The sequence below is a fragment of the Vipera ursinii genome (assembly GCF_947247035.1).
Source record: "Vipera ursinii genome assembly, chromosome: 9".
NCBI lineage: Eukaryota > Metazoa > Chordata > Lepidosauria > Squamata > Viperidae > Vipera > Vipera ursinii.
In genome coordinates, this window is record NC_139523.1 from 14,205,253 (window position 1) to 14,232,023 (window position 26,771).

Below are 26,771 nucleotides of genomic sequence, written 5' to 3' on the forward strand. Positions count from 1 at the left end.
GCTGTGGCTACTGACGGACACTGTTGGCCCCCATGTGCTTGCTGGCCTCTGTGTGCGGGGGCCGATGGTGTCAGGCAGCAGCTGCCCCAGCCCTTGCCTTGCCCCATGGCAATGGCACCCCCACCCTGCCTCACCTCCACAGGATGAGTCCTGCCTATCGCCCCACCTGCCAGAGACCTCCTGGAGCTCCCCCAACCCTGCCCACCCCCCACAGGTGTCCCTCCTCACGAGCAACATTGAGGTGGCCACACCCACCCAATCTTCCATGACCACCAGAGCCACACCCACCCAGTGGGCCATACCAACCTGGCACCCAGTGATAAGTGGGTTTTGGGCTGCAGTTTGGGCACTCGGTCTCAAAGGTTCGCCACCGCTGAGCTAGATGGACCACAGTGCTTCTCCTAGTAGGGAAACCAGCTATGAATGGTGTGAAACATTCACGTTTCCATTCTTCTAGATCTTCCCTTTTCTCAGGGTAATGCTTAGTAGAAAGGGATATTAGCTCTCATTTTATCCTCAGAAACACTATAGAATTGAGAAATAACGAGCAGCCTAAAAGTAACTCAGAACTGCACAGGGGGATTGGAGCTGCATCTTCCCAAGACAGTCCACTTCTTTAACCCAGTGTTTCTCAACCTTGGCAACTTAAAAAATACGTGGACTTCAACTCCCAGAATTCCCCAGCCATCACACTAAGGAAGTTGCCAGAGTTGAGAAACACTATCTTAAACCAATACAGCCACATGGACCTCTGCTCTATCTCATTGTTAAAACTGCCCATCTCACGTGGGCCCTTTTCTCTCTTTGCCTCTGGGATTAGCCACTGACCTGCACCCAGCTTCTGGCTCTGATGAGGAGTTATTAACTGTGAAGACATTTCCATGTGACGCAGGAGATATATTCATACAGGGCTGTTGATACATGTCTGCTTGTTCATGCGATTCAATGGAAGCTGTAGGAGGCCACATTCATAATCCAGCTTCTAGTGCTTTCTTAAGGGCTTTTTTTTGTTTTTTTCATTGAAAAAAAAGTTGATTAAGGAAAAAAGATGAAATAACCACTGAATGGGTTTAGATGAGCATATTTAATCCATCCAGGTGTATTAAGATAGAACTCACACCATTTCTGACCAGCAACCATGCTAGTGATATATATGTGTGGGCTGTACCCATGCACTGAAGTGGACTGTTTATTTTAAATGCAGCTGCAAAATCTGTAAGGTGAAATTATTACTGTGGTCACAACAAATACCATGCTTCAGAGTCAATGTCTCCTAATCCTGATATCAATAACTTATAATGCCATTTGTCTTTTCCAATGTCATCTACTACGTAACCGGTAGATCTAAAACTAGGAATCTGAAATACATCTGCAATGTCTTTAGTGTCTACATTCTTTGTTACTGAAAGCTAAATTAATTACCAATAAGAAGCATGGAAAACTCTCCTCTTTATGCCTGATTGAACCTGTGAATATTTTATAGTTGTGATACTTAAGTATATCATTTGGTACCCTAGGAAACTACAAGAGCTTTTTTAAAAAAAAAAAATCAAATTGTCAGTACTTAAAAAGGCGAAGTCTCCTTTTTATACATTATTATTGCACTGCTGTAGAATTAAGCATGTTTTAACTTGTTAAGTCTGCAAAGTACTTTCATCTTTAAAACTGTTGCGTGTACTGTACTTGTTCGAGGAGAACACAGGAAAATTACAAAGGAAAAGTGACAGTATGAATGAAACAAGCAGTGCCACTTAATAAAAGTCTTACCTGGAAGAAATTTATTTCAAGCTGTGCTACTTTTCATTTGTTGCTCTGCTTGGCATTAAGAGGGCATCTTAATAGAGATAGCAAGTTTATATGACATGGCACCACCTGCTAGTTCTACATCTTACTTTACAAAAGCAGAAAACAGTGTTCTCTTTTTTCCTAACCACATGATAAAGCACAGTCTAAAATCTGCCAGTTAAAGAAATTGAAGTAACTGAGTTGGTTACCAATCAGATTAGAAAGTGATATATGGTATTGGGTTTCTTAGATGATGCTTATGTTTGTCTCTTATATTTCAAGCTGACTCTTCACTGGAGTATCAGACACAGCAAATTTTGAAGCAATGTAAGACTGTTAACTATAATTATACTGGGGACAATATATTGTCACTTGGACATAATGCTAACCATCCTTTAATGTCACAGACTAGTGATGCCGTGCAACATTGTGTCCTGTGTTTATTTGAAGGTGTGAATAGACGAGTACAGATGGAATTCATGAGGTTCACCCTAAACAAATCAAGGTTCACACTGAAAGATTTCAGCCAAGGTAGCTTGAGAATGATGAATAAATAATCACCGGCTCACAAATCATTGACTAATAGCAATAGCATTATGACTTATATACTGCCCCATAGTGCTTTACAATGCTGTATGGGCGGTTTACAATATCAGCATATTACCCCCAACAATCTGGGTCCTCATTTTAATCAACCTTGGAAGGATGAAAAGCTGAGTCAACATGAAGCTTTTTTTTTTTTTTTAAAAAAAAGATTCTGTATTATCCCCACCACTTCAGTGACAATGGGTAGATTGGGAAAGGACTCTTACCACTGTAAGTAATTTATGGAAACAAATTTAATGAACATGATCCAGTTTTTCAAAGACACAAGATGTAGCTTCTGCAACAGAAAATTATTCTCAGCTCTGATGTGAAGTGCACCAAGAAGCTAGAAGTGTGAGGTAACTGCCAAGGAAAGACAAGCTGAGCTCTGACAGTGAATCCTCGTTTAGTGTTAGAGATATGCAGTGCTTTTTTTGTAAAAGAAAAAGGTGCCGGAACTCACACATCATACAACCCGCCTTGCCTACCCTACAAGGTTCCATCCAAAAAAGGTGCCGGAACTCTGTTCTGAGCGTTCTATGAGAAAAAAAGCCCTGGAGATATGTATGGAAAGTTGATCACAGCTGCCACACCAAACTACAGTAGGTACCGTGCTCCATGGGTATCCCAGCTTGGTTCTTCATTAGTTCAACCCTAGCCTGGCAGCTACACTTGATCACTTTTAAACACTTTCTCTACATTTGTGACTTGCAAGACTAAACGAGATTGTAGGCCTCTGTGACGGAGTCTTCAAGACTTGTGCCCACAAGGTAGGCTTACAAAATTTGCTTTGAGCTTTTTCTGCTCTGCAAACCCCATTGTGCACATATAAATCATATTTGACGACTCTGCAGATTGTGAGTACTTAAACCATTAGTCAACAAATCGTGGCTTCACAACCCACAATGTAGCAAGATGTATAAATTCTTTTGCAAAATTGTTAACACAAGAACATTGTCCCAGTGGCACAGTGGTTCTTGTCTTTAGTTAGCTAGCAGGAACACGTCTTTCTCTTTTCCTGAGCAGGAATCTCTGGCTGAACCGGCGATGGCAGTTTGGTTTTCACTCCATCCCACTGTGGACCAGGTTTCATTACCCCACTTTTCAAGGCTTTGTAGATGCCCAGAGTTAACATTTGGAAAACTGCCTCCACATTCCTGCTGCTTTTCGCCGAGGTCTCAATATACTTTGCTTCGAGGGAAACAGCCAGCTTCTCAGCTTCCCTTTGTTTCACCTTCCGTTCAGCCTCCAGATCACTCTTGTTCCCCACCAGCACGAAAACTGGGCAGTGAGGTTTGACTGTGTCCACCACTTCCTGGTGCCAGCTCCTGATGTTCTCAAACGATGCCCGATTGGTTAGGTCAAACATCAGGACTCCCCCAGCTGCATTACGGTAGTAAGAACGTGTCACTGATCTACATCACAGAAAGAAAATTTGCTGAGCATGGAAACATTGCAAGAAGCCAGAAATATCTTAAATTAAAGCAGGGTTTCCCAAGCTGTACTTGCGTTCAACGAGAGAATAAGGACAAATCTATCGCTTTCACCCAAATGGAGCCAGGAGCATCCATTTCTATTTTTCTTAAGGAAAGTAATTGCTTCCCAGTCAATGGAGGTTATTTTATTTGGCAAAAATATTACCTTTCTAATTTTATTTCCAGTTTAATGTTAGTGCTTAGTAAACATTAATTTTGCATTTACAGTATGCACTTTGCTGTTTACAGTTACATTGCGTGGAGGAACTTTCTGGCACATTAATTGGAGCATCTATTTTTGTGAAATTCCAATAACTTTTAATATAGACATTTGCATAATAAATACATTAGAATAAGCACAAGTCTCATTTCATTCATTCATTTTCCATCACTTGGCTGTCCTTCTTGATCAGGGATTCTAGATTCTTTTTGAACAAAACTCACAACTTCCAGAACCCCAAAAAGTCTGAAACCCCCTGAACTAAAGCATTCAGTCAAACTAATCAAGTTAAACTAAGCTTTGAGGTTCTCTGTTAATGTGTGAATTGTAATATTGCTCTGGTATTTTATGTTCCTTAGGGTGTGGTGGTAGAAATCTTACTCCAGCAGTGCCATTTTTGGTATCCTTGGGAGTTTCTGACTGACTCACAGAACACCATCTGGAGCATAGAGAGTGAAGTAACAAGGTTGGTGGGGGTTTTTGTGGTCACACGAGTCATAGGGAGTGACTCTAGTTCCCTGTCTCACCTGGATGCTTAGATTAAAGCAACTCTGAATGTAAGGTGAGGACTTCTTGTAAGGGAAAGGAAAAAAAAACTGGAGTCTTTCAGCTCGTCTGAAACTAAATAGCTTTGCTCTTTCCCTGGGAATATCTAATCACCAGACTGTTGCAGTTAGTAAGATCCTCATCATGGCGTTGCTCGTTTTATTCTTTTTCTTTTCCTCGTGTGTCCCATCTGTTCCTTTGTTTGCTTATTACTCACATTTACACAGCCACCCTTCTCGGAAATTTGACACTGGGAGGCGTACAAATAAGAGCCTTGGTGGAGCAGTGGGCTAATGCCTCCTTAAGTAACACCAGCTGCCTGCAATTAGTGCAGGTTCGCATCCCACCAGGCTCAAGGTTGACTCAGCCTTCCATCCTTCCGAGGTAGGTAAAATGAGGACCCAGATTGTTGGGGACAATAAGCTGACTTTGTAATAATGCTGCTTGGGTGTGTGTGTGTGAAAGCCCTAACAAGCAGGCATATACATAGAATGAAGGCTACTTCTAAGCACATTGGTTTGTGCTTAAATTGTAAGCCGCCCTGATTCTTCGGATATAAATGGGATTAAAATAAAAAATAAATAAAATTAAATTAAAAAACGACCATAAAAAAATAACAGTGAAACATTCCGTAATAAAAAGCATCAATACAGGTAGTCCTAAACTTACAGTCACTCGTTTAGTGACCAGCTGAAGTTTACGGCACTGAAAAACATGACTTGTGACTGGTTTTCACAGTTATGACCATTGCAGCGTCCCATGGTCACGTGACCAAAATTCAGACACTTGGCAAGTGGCATGTACTTATGACGGTTGCAGTGTCCCAGGGTCATGTGGTCACCTTTTGCAACCTTCTGACCAGCAAAGTCAATGGGGAAGCCAGATTCACTTAACAACCATGTTACTCAACAACTTCAGTGATTCATTTAACAAGTGCAGCAAGAAAGATTGTAAGATGAGGCAAAACTCGCTTAACTTGCTTAGCGACAAAAATTGTTGTCGTAAGTCAAGAACTGCCTGTACATTACACCAGAGGTCCCCAACCCCCGGGCCGTGGACTGGTACCGAGCCGCAGCCTGCCAGAAACTGGGCTGCGCAAACAAGTGAAGCCCCATCCATGGGATGCAGGCAGTACACGAAACTACGTCCCCTCCGGTTTGTGAAAAAACCTCTCCCCACAGAACCGGCCCCTGGTGCCTAAAAGGTTGGGGACGTCTGCATTACACTGACTGTCTTCATACTCTATGAGAATCTAACCAAAAACAGTGCTGGGAATCTAAAGTTTTTACCCCTCTGAACAATTAGGAAGCAAAGCTTAAGCTTCCTTTCATTTGCAGGCTTCGATTCATTTCATTAACATCTTCCAAGGCGTGGAAAAAGCCCATCATTTCTGGCCCTTTGGCTGAGAGATCCCAGACCAGCCTGTCTCCCAGGACTCACCTGAACCGTTCTTGGCCCGCCGTATCCCAGAACTGCAGCTTGAAACGCAGGCTGGGCTCCATGTCCAGAAAGTGGACATAAAAGTCCACCCCCACCGTTTGGTTCATGGACTCCACAAAGACCCCGTCAGCATAGCGCTTCAGAAGACACGATTTCCCCACCGTGGAATCGCCCAGCATGATGATCCGGAACTGATAGTCCCAGGGGGAATCCACAGCCATTGGGAAGCTGTGGAAGAAGGAGAGCCTCTGGAAGCTGCTATCTCTTGTGTGCCTGTGTCGGTGTGGGTCTGTGGGCGTGCATGCGTGTGCACCGGTGGAGCACAGCGAGAAAGCTCATGCCGGCTCAAAATAAAACAGGAACACTCCCATCCGGGGTTCAACCTGGAGTCCCGAGCAGTGGAAAAAGTTCTCACCCAGGTAGGAAACTGGTTGAGACTTGTTTGAGATTAGCACAGGTAGCTACTCTCCCTTTGACCGCCTGAGGCTGCAGCTCTCTTACTCCATGTTTGGGCAGGCAGGCTGCTCCTAAGGGGGGCAGGATGTGCACACTCTCCCTGTCCTGCTCCGCCCTGAAAATGGGCCGTGTTTAGCGAAGGCCAAGCCAGGCCAGGCCAGAACACATTTCACCTGCATTCAACAGCCTTCAACAAGGTTTATTTTCTTTGAGGGACGCTAGTCAAAGTAGCCTCCTTAGGCAGCTGAGTGAACAAAAGCCTCCTAAAACTCAGAGGAGGTGGTTGTGCAAACACAGCCAAAATGTGTACACACACAACCCCATGTACAGTAGCTGAACAATAATTTACACAATAAGAAGCTAGGCCAGGAGTAGGCAACCTTGGTTCTTTTATGACTTGTGGACCTCAACTCCCAGAATTCCTGAGCCAGGCATGCTGAGGGGAAAGGGAGAGGTTTCCAAGCTGAGCCATGCTGGCTCAGGAATTCGGGGAGTTGAAGTCCACGAGTCATAAAAGAGCCAAGGTTGCCTACCCCTGACTGCTAGGCTAACATGTAGTTGCCTAATCGGTAGGCAATTCTGTCTATGTGTTGATGCACATGTATGTGTGTCCTTGCACGCATTTGGTATATTGCAGTCCCGGATAAAGCCAGTTTACAGGAAGTACGGTAGATGTCCCTTTAAAAAGGCACTACATATGTGCACCATGGCTGTGAGAAAGAATATACTGCTGGGCCATCTCGCCAAAACTGAATAAGTTTGTTTAGTGCAGTGTGTGAATTTAGTCCTGAAGCCCTGGTGGCACAGTGTTAAAATGCAGGATTGCAATACTGCCCACAGCCTGAAGTTCGATCCCTGATGTGGCTCAAGATTGACTAAGACTTCCATCCATCTGAGGTCGGTAAAATGGATTGTTGGGGGCAATATGTTGACTCTGTAAACTGCTTAGAGAGGGCTGTAAGGCACTGTAAAGCAGTATATAAATCTAAGTGCTATTGCTATTGCTGTTAGTCCCAAAATCCTGGCATGTATGTGTTTTCTGTGGAAGGAACAGACTCAGTGTTAGACACTCAGCATTTTATATACTGAAATCCCATGTGCAAATAGTCCTTGACTTACTATTATTTCTTTAGCAGCTGTTCAAAGTTACACTGGCATGGAAAAAAGTGAGTTATGACTGGTCTTCGCACATATGATAGCATCCTCAGAGTCATGTGATGAGTGCTTGGCAACTGATGTGTATTTACAATAGTTGCAGCATCCTGGGATTGTGTATTTGCCATTTGTGACTTTCCCAGCTGTCTTCTTTCAGTGGGACTTATTTATGGTGAGCAAAGTTTAGGAATCAACTTTAAAAATGATGTATTTTATCATATGGGTAAAAAGGGAGTGGAATTTATAACACCTGTCGGTATTTGTGTATGATACAGTCTTTCGTTCCCCGAGTATTTATGTGTAAATGTTGGTTCTTATGGCTATTTCTGTAGGTGAGTTTCAGCTAGGAGGGTAGGCATGGTGCCCAGATAGAAAATGACAACCAATGTTGGCTAATATAGAAAGCAAGCAAGCAGGACTGGTTCATATTAATGCTTTGAGAAACCACTAGGAAATCCATCTGGTGTGGGCTAAATTGGGAAGATCAAGCAAACTACCCCAAGAAAATGCAGGAAAACTACTTCCAAATCACATGGAAGCTGTAGGGATATGTCCCCAACAGATCCTGAGTGGATTTCAACTTAGGAAGTGATTTTATTTTACTGTTATTTAGGATTAAGGTTTACTATCAAACCCAGAGAAAGCATCACTTTTCCTTCAGCAATAGGCTGAACAATGTTCTAAACCAGGGGTCTTCAAACCTGGCCCTTTTATGACTTGTGGACTTCAACTCCCAGAATTCCTCAGCCAGGCATGCTGGCTGAGGAATTCTGGGAGTTGAAGTCCACAAGTCATTAAAGGGTCAAGTTTGAAGACCCCTACTCTAAACCCTTGTTTCCTTCATTTCAAGAATTACACACTGAGAGATCATTTATTGTGATCCAGCATGGAAAAATGGCCAGTGAAGACAATGACAATAAACAAAGCTATACATATTATTATTATATATACAGTATATATACCATTTAAAAGGGGAAGTAAATGTTTTCACATCAGATATTTTCGGGATATATTTTTTTAAGTTAAGGAGGTTACATTGTGGAAATGAAGACTTCCCCAAAACATTTGACAACCATAAGATTCTCCCCAGTTCTACACAGCAAAGTAGAAAAAATGAATAATGGAAAGAAGCTGTTTCTAACCTGGAAAATGCAGAACAAGGCTGCACGATGGTGCTGGGATTAGCGCAACGGTTTTTACTCCTGACTCAGCACTCAGCACTACATCTGTCTGCAATCCTTCTCACAACTTGTCCCTTCTATTTCGCATGAAACAAGCTAGCGGCTGGATAAGTGAGGATTTAAAAACGTATTTATTTGAGCAATCTGACCTGGTCTGATGGGTTAGGGTTGGGGTTTTAATATGTTTTTAATTATTGTTTTAAATCTTAAATTTGGGCATTATATTTAATCGTTTTTTAACTTTTGTATTATGGTTTTTTATATTTATTGCCCTGTACACCGCCCTGAGTCCTTCGGGAGAAGGGCGGTATAAAAATTTAATAAATAAAATAAAATAAATAAATATGGGACATGGGCCAGAAAACCTGTCCAGGTTGGGACTACGAGCTGCAATTAACAGGATGGTGATGTGAAAGTGGAGCTCTTTCTAGGATGTAACCTGGACCGGAGTTTAGTCTTTCAAGCTTTTGGACTCGTGCTGCAGCCCATCCTCTCACCAGGAGTAAAGAGAGAAATTAGTGAGAGAAAAATTCCCAGAGGTTGGGCTTCAGCACGAGTTCAAAAGCTTGGAAGACTATAAACCTCCCTCTGGTCCCGGTGACCAACCCAAATTGGATCCTGCAACATTATCCTGGTGCATTACTTTCATTTGTGATGTTTTTGTAGTTTTGATGCTAAAAAAAACCCCATTTTAAATTGAGAATTAAAAAAAACAATGCTCTTTTCTTTTGTATCTAAAAACAACGGGAAAATAGGTCACTGATTTTCAACAGGAAACAAGATCTGAGATGAGATCAGAAAGAGCTCTGGAGGATGTAATGAAGTAGTTGGGGGTCACAAGTTGTGGATGGTCTCACTTGGGTAAGGATCAACCCAATGGATTAAGTCTGTGTTTCATCTAAGGAAGAATTCTATTCTGAGTAGCCAGTGTCCTGTAGCATCCAGTTCTAACCGAGTTAACACTGACATGCTTCCTTGGATGGCTTCTTCCTTTGCAGACTGCTTGCTCTCCTCTTATGAACGATTTTCACGCCATCCCAGCCTTCCTGCAGGTCAAACTCTTTGTTTCTCAGAGCCTCGTAGATAGCATTGGTGATGGTCTCGAAAGCCAGGTCTATGTTGGTGTCAGTTTTGGCAGATGTTTCTATAAAAGATGTGCCTAGAGACGTGGCCAAGCCTTCTGCTTCCTCCAGGGTGACCCTGTTCATTGATTCGAGATCACATTTGTGGCCAACTAGGAGGAAAATTACTTTGTCCATCATGTTGGTCACCTCATTGTACCAATCAAAGATGCTCTCAAAAGACCTTCGATTGGTCATGTCAAAGATCAGCAGCACACCAACCGCGTTCCGGTAGAAAGACCTGGTGATGCACCTAAGAGGGGGGAAAAGGCCAAATTGATACATTAGCTTTTTCTCCAATATATCACAGTTAATTAGAGCAGGGTTCTCAACTTTGGCAACTTTAAGACATGTGGACTTCAACTCCCAGAATTCTTCAGCCAGCATGGCTGGCTGAAGAATTCTGGGAGTTGAAGTCTTCAAATTTGAAGACCCCTGATCTAGAGGACAGAATTATTCCAGCAGACATTGATCTTTATTGTAATCTATAACAAGATATTCATGATAGGCTACTAATATTTTATAGGGTTTTTTATGTACAACCTTGCTTAACAAATAAATATCCTAAAATAACTCCTGTTACTGAGTTTATAACTGTGGCCTGTAGAATTCATGCTTTTCTAATAGCTATGTAAACTAAGCACTATCCTAAGACTTTTTATTATGTCTGTTATGCTATGGTTGTTATGTTGTCTGGGTCTATGACCTATGATAAACATCCTACTAGTGCAAGATATCAGAGCTATTTGTTGAGGCACTTGTCTGGATACTAACTGTTTCCTTCCATCATGTGCCCACTGACCTTGATCTGGAGTGGTGTTTGCAAAGCAATTTATTTTTTTAGATGTAAATATAGGTGAATTCTATTGAGATGATATACAGGTGATCCTTGACTTCTGACTGTAATATCAGTCTGCAATTTCAGTTGTAAGTCATGATAGTCATAAAGCAGGTCACCATGTGACCTTGTCTGATTTTATAACTTTTTTGGTGCAGGTCATTAAGCAAACCCGTTGGTTACTATGGAGTATTTTTTGCTGGAAATCAGAAGCAAGCACTGGTTCTACACAAGAATTATAGATTACAAAACTTAGTGTTTTATAATGCTTATAACTGCATGCTTCAAATATATCCAATAAGCAGTACACAAAGATGCTAGTTGTAACTAATCCAGATTATATTACCAAAATTGCTGTATGTGTGTTATATAAAAAAGTAAGTAATAGAAACTTGGCAGTATCTTGGTGTGGGGAGGGCACTGAGCCTGGGACATTGGACATGCAAAGTCATTTGCTCCGGAGCAATGTCCCTGAACAGGTAGTCCTCGATTTACGACCGCAATTGAGCTCAAAATTTCCATAGCTAAGCAAGACAGTTGATAAATGAGTTTTGCCCCATTTTATGACTTTTCTTGCCACAGTTGTTAAGTGAATCGCTGCAGTTGTAAAGTTAGTAACACGGTTGTTAAGTGAATCTGGCTTCCCCATTGCTTTTGCTTGTCAGAAGGTCACAAAAGGTGATCACATGATCCTGGGTCGCTGCAACCGTCATAAATAAGAATCAGTTGCCAAGAGTCTCAATTTTGATCACATGACGGTGGGGACGCTGCAGTGGTTGTGTCAAAAACGGTTATAAGTCATTTTTTTCAACATTGTTATAACTTTAAATGGTCACTAAATGAACGGCCGTAAATCGAGGACTATCTGTAATCTGGAATATTCCTGCCCCTTCTTTAAAAAATATACCAGAACCAACTAGAATTGTATGAAAACAAAATTACTGTTCCCTTTTATCTCCCAAAGGGTAGTCCCACCAGTGTTTCACAACACAAACAGGATCTGTTGTTGTTAGTTGCGAAGTCGTGTCCGACCCATCGCGACCCTATGGACAATGTTCCTCCAGGCCTTCCTGTCCTCTACCAAAACAGGATCTAGGATCTCCTTAATGATCTGTGACAGTTCATTATCAGATTAGCTTAACCAGTTCATAGTCCATTACTCTGCGAATCTGATGACACAGGTTAGGTCTGTGAAGACTTGCCAGTTAATAAATGGGATGTCTTTAAGGTGCCCCAACATTGTGTTCTTTTGTCTTCTATCTCCCGATTAGCCTTGAAATCTCAGCTTCAATCATATCGTACACCTCCCAGGTTCTCTTTCTTGCAGCTGCTGGCCCCACACACCTCTTCAGATAACAGATGCCAGATGTAACCAGGAGGTGGGTGGGGAAAGTTCTCAAGGCCAAGTCATTGGGTGTGGGGGGGGGAGATTAATTCATAACCAAAGCAGGAGTTTGAGACAGTCTTCCTAGGACCCTCCTTAATAAAAGGAGAACTACCTAAGCCTAAAGGGAAGGTGGCTGAATTATCGCATTTTGACGAAAAGGAAGTTATCTAGATCTCCATTTAAATCCTGGGGCAACTCTTAAGAGTGACAATTCCTAAGCTCCACGGTCAACATTCTTCACTGCTTACAGAAGGTCAGTCTATAAATCAGAACTTCAGAAGCGGAAGTCTGCAGCTTATTTGCTGCACAAATATTTTGTGCCTTCTGAGGTTGGTAGCTGAGAAACCCTGGTTTCTGAAGGAAAAGACGTAAGGTTGCTCACAATTTGCCTCCAGTTTCCAAGACCTTATCTCTGGGTTGGTTTACACTCCTGCTGATGTAGCCTGTCAGCTGAAGTTGTGGTCCTCAGCAGATCAGCCAATTTGCTTTTTAAATTTATTATGCATTATCTGGTAGATTGATATCAGTTTTCCTCCCGGAGCTCATAACAATCCTTTCCCATTTTCCCAACAACAATTCCAACAATTGAGCGAATAACTGGTCTAAGTGTTCACTGAAGACCTTCTGTGACTGGGGGAGGGGCTAGAATCTATGTTTCCTTGCTCATCGCCCAACAACTCCATAACAACATCATGCCGCTTCTCACTTTTGGAGCAACGTAAGAATTCAACAACATGGTGGAAATGGCTGGCCATTTTAGGTCTGTGGAGGTGCCAAACCTACCCTTGCTGAAAGGTACCACCCTCAGTGGCCTTCCATTTGTTCTTCTTCGGTTCTGAACGGGGGTTCCCCTTACAACTTGCCCAATGTTTTGACCTTTAGATATCCCTGCTCTGAAACATTTTGACTCGAGGGCTAGAATATTTCAATCTTGAATCATTTAGCACCCTTCTGGGCTCTCCTTACCTGAACCTTTCCTGACCAGCAGTGTCCCAGAGCTGAAGCTTCACCTTGATTCCTGGAGGGAGCTCCATCATCTTGCTGTAGAACTCTACACCCACTGTGGGACATGGGGTCGGGATGAAGCATCGCTCTGTGTATCGCCGCAGCAGAGATGTTTTGCCCACAGTGGAATCACCCAGCAGGAGGATCCGAAACTGGTAGTGCCAGTTGCCACTGGGTGGGTGGGCCGGCATTATCAGCCCCAATTTTGCCTCAGTAGATACTTCCATTGTGGAAAGGTTGACAGTGGGAGCAGGAGAGCAGTCTTGGCATGGAACCTTGAGAAGAACCTGATTGTCCCTCCTCTGCTGATCTCAACAAAGTTCTGCTACTGACAGAAGAACTCTACAGGATGAAGATACAGAGGTCTCCACCCTCGAGACTCCCCCTCACACACACCAACTACTATCTCCTCTGGAGCCAAGAGACAAGCCAACCCACCTCTGAGGAGGAATTCCTTTCACTCCTCCTCCCTCAGCTCCACCTATCACATTCCCTTCTAGCTTGGCTTCTCCAAACAACAAAGGTGATCTGATTTCTGTTTTTGAAGGATGATTAGGGAGAAACGTGGATTGCCTTGGACATTATGTGGTTTTAGATTTTTCTTTTCTTTGATGTCCTGTTTTAACCAGAGTCCCCTTTGTGAGTTAGGCGGGGACAATCACTGAATATACAAACACACAAATCTGTTATTTCGGATACGCGTGCATGAGGCACTGCGCCTACTAGACTTCTCTAGAATATCATCTCCAAGCTCGCTGAATTGCTGCCATTGTGGAATAAAGTAGAATTCTGGGACCTCCCAGAAGAGCAGATTTCAAAGACCAGATTTAGAAGGCGGTGGATTCCACTTCTTGTAGAAATCAAGCTCATCAAAGAGGATGTAGATGTTCCATCCCGTAGCAGTTGGGCTTCTTGCTTGATTCAGAGGACCATGACCCAAGCCTGTACCGATGTGGTTTTTTTTTTTAGGACACTCAAATTCTAAAAGAAAACAAGGGGAGGAGCTAAAGGAAATCTACCAGTTTTCTTCCCCTTTGCAAATGGACTGTATCACATCCCCCACACAGCTCTTAAGAACAACATGCAGTCTTCCTCTTTTCCTTTGCACGCCAGTCTCTTGAAAATCAGTCTTGCTGTTTTGTTATCTATACATTCTTCCAGGCATTAACTGATAAAACTATTCAGATTTGTAGTAGCTTAACGGAAGACCTTTCTGGAGGACTTTTGTTACTTACAACGCAGCAAACCTTCCTCTCCAAAAGCAGAGCTAATGCAGGACTGGGAAGCCCTGGGAAGTCCTCTTCGCCCTTCCCTGCTCTCCTTAGCTGCCTCCACGCTTATCTAATCTCTTCCCCCAGTCATGTGCCAGCAGCTCCTAATATTATGCATGAGGGCTAATTCACTCCCGTCTCTTTTGCACATATAGGACAAAAGTCCTTGAGCAAGGGGGGGGGGGCCCTCTTGCTTTTTCTTTCCAACTTGATCTGAAAGGCGTATCTTCTTCCATCTAGCAAAATATTGGTAAAGCAATTTGGAAAATGAGTTTGCCAAGATCATCCAACACCTTCTTAATATCCCATGGTATCAAGGCATTATAGATAGGGATGACTGGAGAAGTTGAAACTTCATCAGCAAAGCGGGTGCATTTTTTAAGTTTTTATCCCCTTCGTTGCTTTTTTGATTACTTGAAAACTTTCTCACGCTTTCGTGGCAGGGAACTGCATTACTGATTTTGACTAATCTTGATTATTCAGAGACGCACAGAGACTTTGGGAGACCAAAGTCCCCGTCTCTTCCTCCTTTCACAAAGCCACCATGAAGCCAATTCGTAACCAAGTGGGTTGACCTCGGCTCTTCCCAGCTTACCCCCCAAATCTGTAAACCACATCAAATTTCCTCATCCTCAAACTATATTAGACTATGATTTCCATCCTCGTCAATACCTCCAAAACTGAACAAAAATTTTAGCTTGGTTGCATTCTAACAAACATCCCTCTCTTCCTTCATTTAATGCACGGAGGGTATGTTTTAACCAATTTTGAATGCATACCCCTACTTGGCAGAGAATAACTTCTCCCTCCAGGCTGTAGAGTGGTTGCTTAAGTTTTCCCCAGCAGGCCTTCAGAGACACCCCACACATGCAAAAAACAAAACAAAAAACCCAACACCTGGTTTTGTTTCCTTCGTAACCCAGGTGTGCTGAATTTCTGTCTTGACATAGTTGTGAAAGGCATAGTCCTAAAAATAGAACTGACCAAACAATTACATCAGCCCTCCTGTTCCTTGTTATTTTCAAAATCCAGGTGAACTAAGGATCAACTGTGCATGAAAAACATCAGGTATCGTGTGTCTGTGTGTTTTTTGAGGCTTTGGAATCACAAGGCATGGAGAAAAATGCTGGCAGGTTTGACACTTGCATCCATCCTGCCAGCGTGATGTCAGCTGTGGTTTATAGCTTGTTCACTTTCTACGCATGTCTAACCAACTGCAGTTTGTTGTTAATCCTTGATTTACAGCCACAATTGAGCCCAAAATTTCCATTGCTAAGTGTGTTAATTTTGCCCACTTTTATGAGCTTTCTTGCCACAGTTAAGTGAATCACTGCAGTTATTAAATTAACATGGTTAAGTGAATCTGGCTTCTCAACTGATTGGTGTCAGGTCACAAAAGATGATTCATACGACTCCAGGAAATTGCAACCATCTTGACTGAGTCAGTTGCAGTGTCAGAATTTTGATCACATGACCACAAGTCTTAAATGTGAAAAACGGTTGTGCGGTTCAGCCCCACTGTAACTTCAGTCACTAAATTTATTTATTAATTTAATTGGATTTGTATACCGCCCGTAAGTCAAGGACTACCTGTATACATTCACATAAGCTGTCTTATCATCTGTGTGAGACCAGCCATTTAAGCCATCCAGCCTGTATTGTTTGCTCTGATTTACAACCTTCTCTAACATTTATTATGCTGCTCACCTGCCCTATAAGGTGGGCTCTGGGTGGCTTACAAGTGATAAAACATCTGTAATCATGTCTTTTTTTCTTTTTGAAAAAGAACGATGCTTTAATTCAAACTGAGGCACACAAGAAATGTTCAAAAGCAAGCCCACCCAGGCTTCAGATTGCCTTCTGAACCTATTTCAATGAATAGTTGAAATACATTAATTAAAACTTGCAATCTTCAGTACAAGCCAAAGCTGGTTGCCAGTTTGGCTGCCAGGATTCATCTATGTTAGTTTATCATTCACCGGTGATTAAGATTGCCAGGATGCATTTATGTCAAGGAGTGGGCAAGGAGAGAGAACAAGAAGAATGCACAACACAGGGGGGAAAAAAGACACAATCCTTTTAGTTCCATACAACTACAAAAAAGACATAGCTATTATCAGAAATTTTTTCCAAGAAGTTTCAGAAATTTTTGCTGGAGTTTTTTCCCATCTTCAGCAAGCCCTGGGCTTTTTCAACAGGCCTGTAGCAAATTCCAAGGAAATCTTTGAAGACCTAAAAAAATTTTTTTTTTAAAAAAATTACCAAGTAGTTTTTTTCATTGCCCTCCTGAATCACTTCTACACTATCCCACTGTGTATGTGCCTAGTATCCCCTCTCTGCACTTCCGAATACTAGGTTAGAGAGCAAAGAAGAGATGAAAAACTTTTGATTTCTGGAAACAAACAATGCCACCAACACCCCTGCCTCATCTCAGCCCCATATCCGCAGGATTCATCCAGCTGTCACCATTAGAAAATGTGTCATCATAGACAAGGCAGAGGTGGCGCAGATCTCATATGCTGCACCAGGGGTGTCCAACCTTTTTTCAGAGGGCCAGATTGGATGAAGTGAACATGCTGGAGAGCCGAACATTTTTCCGAACATTCTTTGAACAATTGCAATTAAATGCAAATGAATTTATGCCAAGTTAATTGCAAATGGCATACTTTTCATTTTATAACATTAAGATTAACTGACAGCTGAGTTTTCACAATGTATTTTAAATAATTTTTTTTAAAAAACTTACCTGCACTAATGTGAAGGGTGAAACTGAGATCTGTACTACAGCAAATAGGCTCGGTCTGGTACAAAGGCAGTGGTTTTGATGCGCAAAATGTCACGCAGATGAGAGTCACTTAGTCTTGTCCTCGCACGGTTCTTGTTAAAGTTCATAGCAGAGAATGTCTTCTCACACAAATATGTTGAGCCAAACAAGCTCAGCATTTTCTTAGCAAATGTCCGAATCTCCTGAAACCTGCCCTTATCCAGTTGGCGGTAAAAGTTCACAAGAGAGAGCTGTTGGTGACGACTGCGTAACTCGCTGTCACAATGCAGCTCAATGAGCTCAAGCTGCAGCTGATCTGGAGCATCATCGGGGTCAACAGAGAATGGAGAGGAGAAAAGGCTGATCTCCTTTTCAATAGCTGCAAAATCTTGAAAGCGCCGTTTAAACTCTCCAGCCAGAGATGCGATGTCTGCTGCATACCTGCTCATTTGCACGCTGATATTGTCCTGTGAAAAACTGTTCATTATTTCCTGCAATGCTGGGAAATGTATGGTATTGGGCTGTGTTTGTGACAAATGCCTTTGGAAAAGTTGCAGCTTTGTTCCAAAGGCCTTGAGGTGTGAATAAAGCTGGTTCACCGCTGCATCTTTTCCCTGAAGACTCGTGTTTAGTACATTCAGATGCTTTGTTATGTCAACTAGAAACCCCAAATCAGCCAGCCAAATAGGATCAGATAGTTCTCGCATCGGTTGTCCCTTTGTTTCCAAGAATTCTTTGATTTCCTTTCTGAGAGAGTAGAAACACTGCAGCGCAGACCCTCGACTGAGCCATCTTACATATAAAACATCTTCATATTCAGCCTGGATGTCCAGTAGAAACTGTTTAAACTGGCCGTGGTACAGAGCTGTAGTGCGAATAAAATTAATAGTCTTTACAACCGGTTTCATAACATGATCATATTTGAGATATTTAGCACAGAGAACTTGTTGATGAATGATACAATGGAGTTTAATAGCTTCGCCTCCTTCTTCAATCACCTTGTTACAGATTAAGGTTGATAAGCCACTTCTTTCACCAGCCATAGCAGGTGCCCCATCAGTAATAATCCCAGTAACTTTGTTCCAGGGCAGTTTCATGTCATCTATTGCGGAACTAACAGCAACAAATAAATCTTTTCCTCTAGTTTGGTCCGTAAGGCTCTGGAGGTCAAGTAGCTCTTCAGTCACATTTATTTCATCGTCTACCCCTCTCAAAAAAATCAGCAACTGAGCTGTGTCAGATAGGTCTGTGCTTTCATCACAGGCTATTGAAAAGAAGTCAAAATCCTGTCCTTTGGACGTCAACTGTCTCTTAATATCTGATGAAATATCTTCAATTCTCTGTGCTATAGTGTTACGAGCCAGGCAAATGTTGGCAAACTCTTGCTTCTTCTCGGGACAGATATTTTCAACCATTTTCATAACGCACTCTTTAATAAAATCACCCTCGGCAAAAGACTTGCAATTTTTAGCAATTAACATTGCCACGTCATAGCTTGCCTTTGTGGCATTTTCATTTGACTCACGGGCTCTTGTGAGAAATCGCTGTTGTGACATTAAAACTGCTTCAAGTTGCTTCAACTTTTCACTGCGGTCGCGCCCTGTTAGTTTGTCATATGTGCTATGTTTTGTCTGGTAGTGTCTTTTGATATTAAATTCTTCATAAACGGCCACAGTCTCTTGACATATCAGACAAACACAGTGATTCCGTATTTCAGTGAAAAAAAATTCCACTTTCCACCTTTCCTGGAAACGGCGGCCCTCACTGTCAACTTTCCTTTTCTTATTTATAGTCGCCATTTTATAAATTGGCCAGAAGGGGAAATATGTTTATGAGAGTAATATGGCAGGAATCACATTTTGGAGAGCTGCTCCTTGTTCATATTCAGCAAGCATGATTCTGCTTCTGTTTGACCTTGACAGATGGAAATTGTGTTATTTGCTTTGACAAGGTCAGACTCTCTGGTAACAGCTCACACACTTCCACCACTTCACAAATTCTGCTAGGCCAGGGCCCTACCTACCCCTGTCCAGCTCCCCACATCCCAGCCCATAAAATGGCTGTCTCACACCTCATATATACTGCAAGTCCCGTGGAGGAGGCAGCTGGAGATGAAGCAAAGCAGAGAAACTTCACACTGATCAAAGCCTGGCCCGGACGTCACCACCCACTCTCTCTCCCAACGAGCTGCAGTCAGGCATGTGCACTGCCCTCAAGCAGAATTAATTTAATTTAATTTAATTTAAACTCCATTTATATCCTGCCCTTCTCCGAAGACTCAGGGCGGCTTACAAGCTTAGCAGAAGACTGTCTGCCACAGAAGAAGGGGGGTGATGTCAGGATCGGGCTTCCAATGCAGCCCTCTCACCGCCCTCCCTCCTGTGGCAGACAGTCTTCTGTCGCTCCCAACGCGCGGCCCTCAAGCAGAAGATGTAAATGCGGCCCTCCCACGGCCCTCCCTTCTGATTGAGGGCGCGCCTTGTGAGCGACCAGTGGCTACTCACCGGCCTGCTCCCATGCAAACTCTTGCTGACAGTGCCGAACCGGCAGTCACCATCGGATGCCCGCCTTCCCAAACTCACGTGTCCTACTTTTCTTGCTCGCCTTCTCCAACTCCAAACTCACGTGTCCTAGTTTGGAGTTTTGGAAGATGAGCGAGGAAAGGAGGACGCACGAGTTTGGAGGCAGTAGCATAGCTTGTGCAAAAGCGTGTGTGTGTGTAAAAAAAAAGGTGCCGGAACCTTTTTGAGCGTTCTATGAGAAAAAAAGCCCTGTGAGCGACAGGGCGGTGACGTCAGGATCGGGCTCCCGATGCGGCCCTGTCACCGCCCTCCCTCCTGTGGCAGACAGTCTTCTGCTTGCCGCCCTCAATCAGAAGGGAGGGCTGTGGGAGGGCCGCATTTACACAGAGCAGGGAGGGCTGTTAGAGGGCCGTATTAAACCGCCCCTCAGGCCGGACTTTGGACATGCCTGTGCTACACGTTCAGTTACTTAAAAACTGGCTACCGGGTATTACACTATGCAATACAGATCTACGATCAGCAGGAAGCACTGATATTTACATTGCTGTCGTTTGCTGAGCCGTCCACTCCACTAGATGGCCTTCTCCAGAAGAAAAACAGGTGGTCACCACATTGTCCTGTTCTCCTGTAGAAAGAATGTGGGCGCTGATCGTCAATATACAGTTTCACAACTAATTTCCACAAAATGGTAAATTAAATGCAGTGCACGCTAATAGTAGGATGTTAAAATGAGACATGGAGGAAGGTAGTCTAAAGTTACTATATAGATAGTCCTCAACTTACAACCACAGTTGTGTCCAAAATCTTTGCCAAGTGAGAAATTTGTTGTGAGTTTTGCCCCATTTTATGCCTTTCCTTGCCCAATCTGTTAAGCGAGTCACTGCCGATCTTAAATTAGTGACACAGTTGTTAAGTCAATCTGGTTTCCCCATTGGCTTTGCTTGTCAGAAGGTTGCAAAAGGGGATCACGTGACCCTGGGACACGGCAAAATATCATAAATGGGAGTCAGTTGTCAAGCCTCCGAATGTAAAACACGTGACCATGGCGATGCTGCGACGGCTGTGTGAAAAATGATCATGTCACTTTTTTCAATGCCGTCGTAACTTTGAACAGTCACTAAGTGAACTGTTTTAAGTTGAGGGCTACCTATATTCAGTAAACACTTCTATTTAAAGATCCCTTGACCACTTAAAACCTAAGAACGGAAATGCTGCAATAGAAATAGGAGCATCGCTGCTCAAAGCAAATTCTAATTATTTCCCAGAGTACACCAACAAGCCAGCATTGCTTTACTTTAGTTCTCCCCAACCTGATACTCTTTCAAAGAGTGGGGACTGCTGAATCTAAGGAGGCCCACTCATACCAAGCACACATTTATGCTTGAAGATGAATTGTGACACGTATTTTATTTTTATTTTTTTTATTTTAATTCCATTTATATCCCGCCCTTCTCCGAAGACTCAGGGCGGCTTACAAGCTTAGCAGTAGCCTTCATTCTTTGTATACCTCTGCTTATTAGGGCTTTCACACACACACCCCAAGCGGCATTATTACAAAGTCAGCTTAATTGCCCCCAACAATCTGGGTCCTCATTTTACCTACCTCGGAAGGATGGAAGGCTGAGTCAACCTTGAGCCTGGTGGGACTCGAACCTGCACTAATTGCAGGCAGCTGACCGTCTGTTTCAAGGCAGCCCAGTTCAATGCTGGATTCACCCCAGCAAAGATGTTAGGACCAGCTTGTTTTATTTTGCCTCCTTTTTGACCACAAGATCAGTAATTGGATCTGATGGGAAAGGGATAGGGAGGGTCTGGAATGCCACTTTCTTTTCATCCCACCGTCTCTCTGTATCACATAGAAACACCCCCCATCTCCATGAAAAGCATAAACAAGAGTACCTTGCAGGCCGAGCTGCTAGCCTCGACGGCTACAAGGGAAATGAGGATGACGGCATCTTTCCCCATCACCGAGCACTTCCAGTCTGTAACTGAAACATATAAAAACACCCAACATCTGTATTAAAAACCATTTGAGACTGTCTGAGCAAAAGCAGGGATGACTGCATTTCATTAGGATTTTAAAAATCCTAAACGTAAATGAGCATTAGAGCCCCCATTTCTAGACAGTTACTATTAAATGAAAATACTACTTGGGGGGAAAAAAGTCTCTGAATGAAAGCTATTCAGGTTGGCTTACGAACACTGAACAACATGGTTTGCAAGATCTTAAAAACCAAAAACCTCAGATTAAATAAGCCCTTAAGAATCATGGAAACAAAAAGAGAATAGAAAGAAGTTGAAGAGATTATGTCTCATGGGAACCATCTCTAGTTTATAACTAGAGAGAGAGCGAGAGAGAGCAAGCAAATGAATTCCTCAAAAGTCTGCAGCAGTGTTTCTGAACCTCAACAGCTTTAAGTCCTCCTGCCTTGGGCAGGGGTTGGACTAGAAGACCTCCAAGGTCCCTTCCAGCCCTTTTGATTCTAAGTCCACACAACTTTAACCTTTTATTTATTTATTAGATTTATATACCGCCCTTCTCCCATGGGACTCAGGGCAGTTCACAAGTTTTTAAAACAATACAACAAATTACAAAACTTAAAAACAATTAAAAAGATTATATTGACCTTGAATAAAAACCCCAATTAAAATACAATTAAAATCCCAATTAATATTCTCAGTCCAGGCAAGAAAGCTCAAAGAGCCAGGTCTTCAGGTCCCGGCGGAATGAACGAAGGTCGGGAGCAGTCCTAAGCTCCGTGGGCAGCTGGTTCCAGAGGGCAGGCGCACCCACAGAGAAGGCCCTCCCCCTGGGTGTTATCCGCCGGCAATCTTTTACCGGCGGCACCCTGAGAAGACCCTCCCTGTGTGAGCGCACTGGACGAAGGGAGCTTGATGCCGGCAGCAGGTGTTCCCTCAGATATCCCGGACCCAAGCCATTTAGGGCTTTATAGGTCATCACCAGCACCTTGAATCTCACCCGGAGGGCAACCGGAAGCCAATGCAGCTCGCGGAGCAGAGGTGTTACATGGGAGTATCGGGAGACCCCCATTAACCTTGCTCTAGAGGAGCATGCAAAAGAATAAAGAGGTGTTCAACCCTGTGGGCAGGTTAATGCTTCAGAGTGTAGAAAGGTCGAGTGACACCCTCAGCTACCAATGGCTGGGAAGTCAAAGTCCTTCTCGTCTTATTCTTGCATGTTGTTGGAGACCTTGTGGCTACTGGCTAAACCACAACTCTTGGTTTAACATGCCAACTCATTTTCTTGACTTGAACCAAGGAACTTGGGGATCCTCAAAACTTTTGAATAGTGACTTTCTAAAATGATGAATTTATGCTAATCACTTCCCTCTTATGATTACTGAAAAGCAGTTATTTCACTGGGGTGAAGCTAGAGCGCCAAGCAGAGCAGGCTAAGGTGCTGGGCCAAGAAACAGGAGACCGTGAATTCCAGTCATCCTTTAGGCAGGAGAGGCAAGTAGATGGCTTTGGGCCAGTTGTTCTTTTATCAGTCCAACCCGCCTCACAAGGCTGATGTTGTGGGGGAAATATCTGGAATTGCACAAAATAAAGATGAGTTGAACAGATTAGAATAGAATGCAAGATATAAACCTAACAAATAAAGCACAGAATGACTTTTATTAAGCTTTGTCTATCAGATTAAAAAAGTGATCACTGCCTCCCCACCTCAATTTGAGATCTCTCAAATTAACTAAGAGGAAGCGTATAGACCAGTATTTGTCAGTCTGGGCCATTTTAAGACAGGTGGACTTCAAGTCCCAGAATTCATATTGGCTGAGGGTGGGGGAATTCTGGGGATTGAAGTCCACACATCTTCAAATGGCAAGGCTAGAAACACTGGTCTAGACCGGGGGTAGGCAACCTTGGCTCATTTATGACTCGCAGACTTCAACTCCCAGAATTCCTGAGCCAGCCCAGCCCAGCTTGGAAACCTCTCCCTTTCCCCTCAGCATGGCTGGCTCAGGAATTCTGGGAGTTGAAGTCCACGAGTCATAAAAGAGCCAAGGTTGCCTACCCCTGGTCTAGACTTACATTGGCTATAACCCTCTGCTGAGGATAATTTGAAAGTGTTCTTACGTCAAGTCGGGATAGGCTTTTAAGAACAGCCATGTCCAGCTCCAAAACAGCAGTCCACCTCATCTCCTTTCCTGCTGAGCTGATGGGAAGAAAAAGAGAATTAGGAGAAGCCAAGCCACTACAGGACTCGGAAATTAGGCAGAGATTTATCTTAATGATTGCTTTTTAAATATTTCCAAGAAAAAAAATGTAAAAATTTGCCAATTGGAGAAATATAATTCATTACTACACCAGGTTTTTTTTTAAAAAAAGGATTATGTCCAAAACTATTACCATCTTTTATTTTTAATTTTGTTCTTGATATAACAAGAAATTACAAAGTATTTTATCTGCAGTTCTTTCCTCGATTGCAGTATATACATCACCTATAAAGTTAGCTTCTATAAATCCAGAACTCACACAGTCTTATGCTGCTTTGCCTTCAAACTACAAAATGCCACCAGTGAATATGGAAAAACATGTATTTTCCCCAAAATGTTGCTGAAGAGTTATGGGAGAATAAACCAAACAGCGACCGTCAAAGAAAAAATATTATTTTAGGCTCCTTTTTGACTGCATCAGCTACAGGTAAGACAGATGCAGCTTCGATAGGGCCATGTTAAAAAAAATGCTCAGCCTTTGCAGGTAAGACAGACAGGAAACGCAACATGAGCTAAATTACCTCATTGTAAAGGCTACATTAACAGAATTTTGCAAGTCTGAAAATAGAAACTTCCTCACCACTTTTAACAGCCTGATCCATTAGGATTTGGCCCTTCCTAAACATTGCTGGTTAGGCATCCCGTTTACTGCTTTTTTGACAATTTGCTTTATGCATTATTTAAATCAGCGCGTTGGCTGGGGAATTCTGGAAGTTGAAATCCATGCATCTTCAAGTTGCCAAGTTTGAAACACATGGTTTAGAATTAGATCGAACTCGAAAAATGAAATAGTCCATTCTGCAAGCTGAAAAGCACCAGGACACAGCAACTGGAGGTGGGAATTGCAATCCAACACATTCAGTGTGGAAAGCCAGATTTGATCTCAAGGCCCAGCTGAGCTATTATTAGCTCCTAGAAGAGTATATTTGTTAACCTTGGCAATTTTTAAGATGTGTGGACTTCAGCTCCCAGAATTCCCCAGCCAGCATGGACTCCGTTAATGGAGATAGCAATGCCCACTGCCTTGGTGGAGCAGTGGGCTAATGCCTCCTTAAAGTAACACCAGCTGCCTGCAATTAGTGCAGGTTCGAGTCCCACCAGGCTCAAGGTTGACTCAGCCTTCCATCCTTCCCAGGTAGGTAAAATGAGGACCCAGATTGTTGGGGGCAATTAAGCTGACTTTGTAATAATGCCGCTTGGGGTGTGTGTGAAAGCCCTAATAAGCAGGCATAGACATAGAATGAAGGCTACTGCTAAGCTTGTAAGCCGTCCTGAGTCTTCGGAGAAGGGCGGGATATAAATGCAATTAAAATAAAATAAATAAATAAAATAAAGGAAGGAAGCAACCTGGTGTACATTCCCTGGAATCTGAAAAAAAGATCTTTTAATGGCACCAGTTGAACTACATCCCTAACCACGTTAGAAAAGCAAGCTGGCTGGAGGTCTCTGTGGGCCTGATAGAAGAATCCCCGTTTGAAGACCTTTTCTATGGAAGGCAGGATTCTGCCAATCTAAATGGGCTCCCGCAGATTCTGAGATGAAAAAAAAGGGGGGGGGGTTGTATCTGGACGACCTCCTTTTAGATCTCCCACCGCCGAAGCAACGTGGACACGAGAGGGAAGCACCATTCCCCACCCAATTAGGGATTTTTAATTCCCTGTAAACCGCCCTGAGTCCTCAGGGAATAGGGCGGTATATAAATGTAACTATAAATAAATAAATAAATAAATCTCGCGTGAGAGACAAATGGCAAGAAAGCGCCCAGACTCCGGAACCAAGCCCGCATTTCCCTTCTTCCCGGGGATACAGCATTCTCTTACTTTGAAATTAAGCGGCTAAACAGGCATCGCTTCGAATTAAATAAGAGGATGGCGATGGATGGAGACGCTTCGCCCCGGTACGAAAAAGGGAAGCCTACTAACCTGCCTCTAGATCTCCCGAGTACGGAAAGAACGCGGGAATCGCCGACGTCGCCTTTTATAGCGCCTGGAAACGTCTAATTCGATTGGCTCCTTTAAAAAAAAAAGTCCCGAAAAGGCTCTTGGGAAATGTAGTTTCTCCAAATCCATGCCAGGCCAGCAGGGCGCACACACTTTCAAGTTCTTATGAAACGATTTTATTATATCAAAAGAATGAACAAGGGGGAAAAATGGATAGGCTTATTTCGAACAGTGGATTATTAACACTGAAATTAAAGAGAGCAACCCAGTTTGCTCCATCTGGGAAGGCACAAACAAAAGAGCTGTAAAATATTTGACCAAATGGCTTGGAAAATCGAGTTTGTTGCCTCTTTTTTTGCCAACAGAAAAATTAGACTTTTTTAGCAACACATTTCAACCATCCCTTGCTGAAAATCAGGTACAAAATTCCTGCACTGCCAATTCAATGGATTCCTGGTACCTTATACACGCCAGGGACCTATTCAAAATATGTATGCCTCCTTAATATACTATAGACATATTTGTGGGTATTTGGATTACCTCTAACTCAGGGGTAGGCAACCTTGGCTCTTTCATGACTCGTGGACTTCAACTCCCAGTCATGAAAAAGCCAAGGTTGCCTACCCCTGCTCTAACTAAAGGAAATATTAAACTTCATGTTGCCTAAAGCTGCCATTTTGTGTCCCTGAAAACCAGAATTTGTAACCAAAGTGCAAAGAATATGTAGACTTTTTTTTAAAAATTTTTTTTCATGTTCCATCTACCCATCATTGTCTTTGTATCTAGACAAGAATCAAATCTCAAATGTTCTGCTTGTGGATCAAATGTTTGAGATCTACAGC

General features: G+C 42.9%; 3 protein-coding genes across 8 annotated transcripts; all 3 read right to left on the bottom strand.

The window, feature by feature from the left end:
* Positions 1–2,612: 2,612 nt before the first annotated feature.
* Positions 2,613–6,452, bottom strand: LOC310644858 (ras-related protein Rab-39B-like). Its single transcript, XM_083370173.1, has 2 exons — positions 6,052–6,452; positions 2,613–3,785 (listed from the first exon to the last, which is right to left on the bottom strand). The coding sequence occupies exons 1-2, from the start codon at positions 6,270–6,272 to the stop codon at positions 3,362–3,364; spliced, it is 645 nt and encodes a 214-aa protein (XP_083226299.1). The 5' UTR covers positions 6,273–6,452; the 3' UTR covers positions 2,613–3,361.
* A 2,068-nt stretch (positions 6,453–8,520) lies between these two features.
* RAB42 (RAB42, member RAS oncogene family) lies at positions 8,521–15,463 on the bottom strand. Of its 2 annotated transcripts, none has more exons than XM_083368935.1 (3): positions 15,245–15,463; positions 13,156–14,175; positions 8,521–10,217 (listed from the first exon to the last, which is right to left on the bottom strand). In XM_083368935.1, the coding sequence occupies exons 2-3, from the start codon at positions 13,419–13,421 to the stop codon at positions 9,800–9,802; spliced, it is 684 nt and encodes a 227-aa protein (XP_083225061.1). In that variant the 5' UTR covers positions 13,422–14,175; positions 15,245–15,463; the 3' UTR covers positions 8,521–9,799. The 2 variants fall into 2 exon arrangements, with proteins under 2 accessions (XP_083225061.1, XP_083225062.1); XM_083368936.1 differs by lacking the exon at positions 15,245–15,463 and adding an exon at positions 14,430–14,485.
* A 1,062-nt stretch (positions 15,464–16,525) lies between these two features.
* LOC310644691 (general transcription factor II-I repeat domain-containing protein 2-like) lies at positions 16,526–26,486 on the bottom strand. 5 transcript variants are annotated; one of them, XM_083369959.1, is made up of 6 exons: positions 25,912–26,486; positions 23,850–23,928; positions 21,651–21,739; positions 20,292–20,376; positions 17,212–19,143; positions 16,526–16,697 (listed from the first exon to the last, which is right to left on the bottom strand). In XM_083369959.1, exon 5 carries the CDS (start codon positions 19,026–19,028, stop codon positions 17,247–17,249), a length of 1,782 nt encoding a protein of 593 aa, XP_083226085.1. In that variant the 5' UTR covers positions 19,029–19,143; positions 20,292–20,376; positions 21,651–21,739; positions 23,850–23,928; positions 25,912–26,486; the 3' UTR covers positions 16,526–16,697; positions 17,212–17,246. The 5 variants fall into 5 exon arrangements, 4 of the variants coding, with proteins under 4 accessions (XP_083226085.1, XP_083226087.1, XP_083226086.1 ...); XM_083369961.1 differs by lacking the exon at positions 25,912–26,486 and adding an exon at positions 25,810–25,903; XM_083369960.1 differs by lacking the exon at positions 25,912–26,486 and adding an exon at positions 24,251–24,404.
* Positions 26,487–26,771: the final 285 nt, after the last annotated feature.

Bases quoted from the DNA above. Each gene is read 5' to 3' on its own strand.
- LOC310644858 (XM_083370173.1), bottom strand. From the start codon at position 6,272: ATGGCTGTGGATTCCCCCTGGGACTATCAGTTCCGGATCATCATGCTG. The intron at 3,786-6,051 runs GTGAGTCCTGGG...TCTGTGATGTAG, and splicing joins GCGGGCCAAGAACGGTTCAG to ATCAGTGACACGTTCTTACT.
- LOC310644691 (XM_083369959.1), bottom strand. From the start codon at position 19,028: ATGGCGACTATAAATAAGAAAAGGAAAGTTGACAGTGAGGGCCGCCGT.
- RAB42 (XM_083368935.1), bottom strand. From the start codon at position 13,421: ATGGAAGTATCTACTGAGGCAAAATTGGGGCTGATAATGCCGGCCCAC. The intron at 10,218-13,155 runs GTAAGGAGAGCC...CCCCCCTCTTAG, and splicing joins GCTGGTCAGGAAAGGTTCAG to GTGCATCACCAGGTCTTTCT.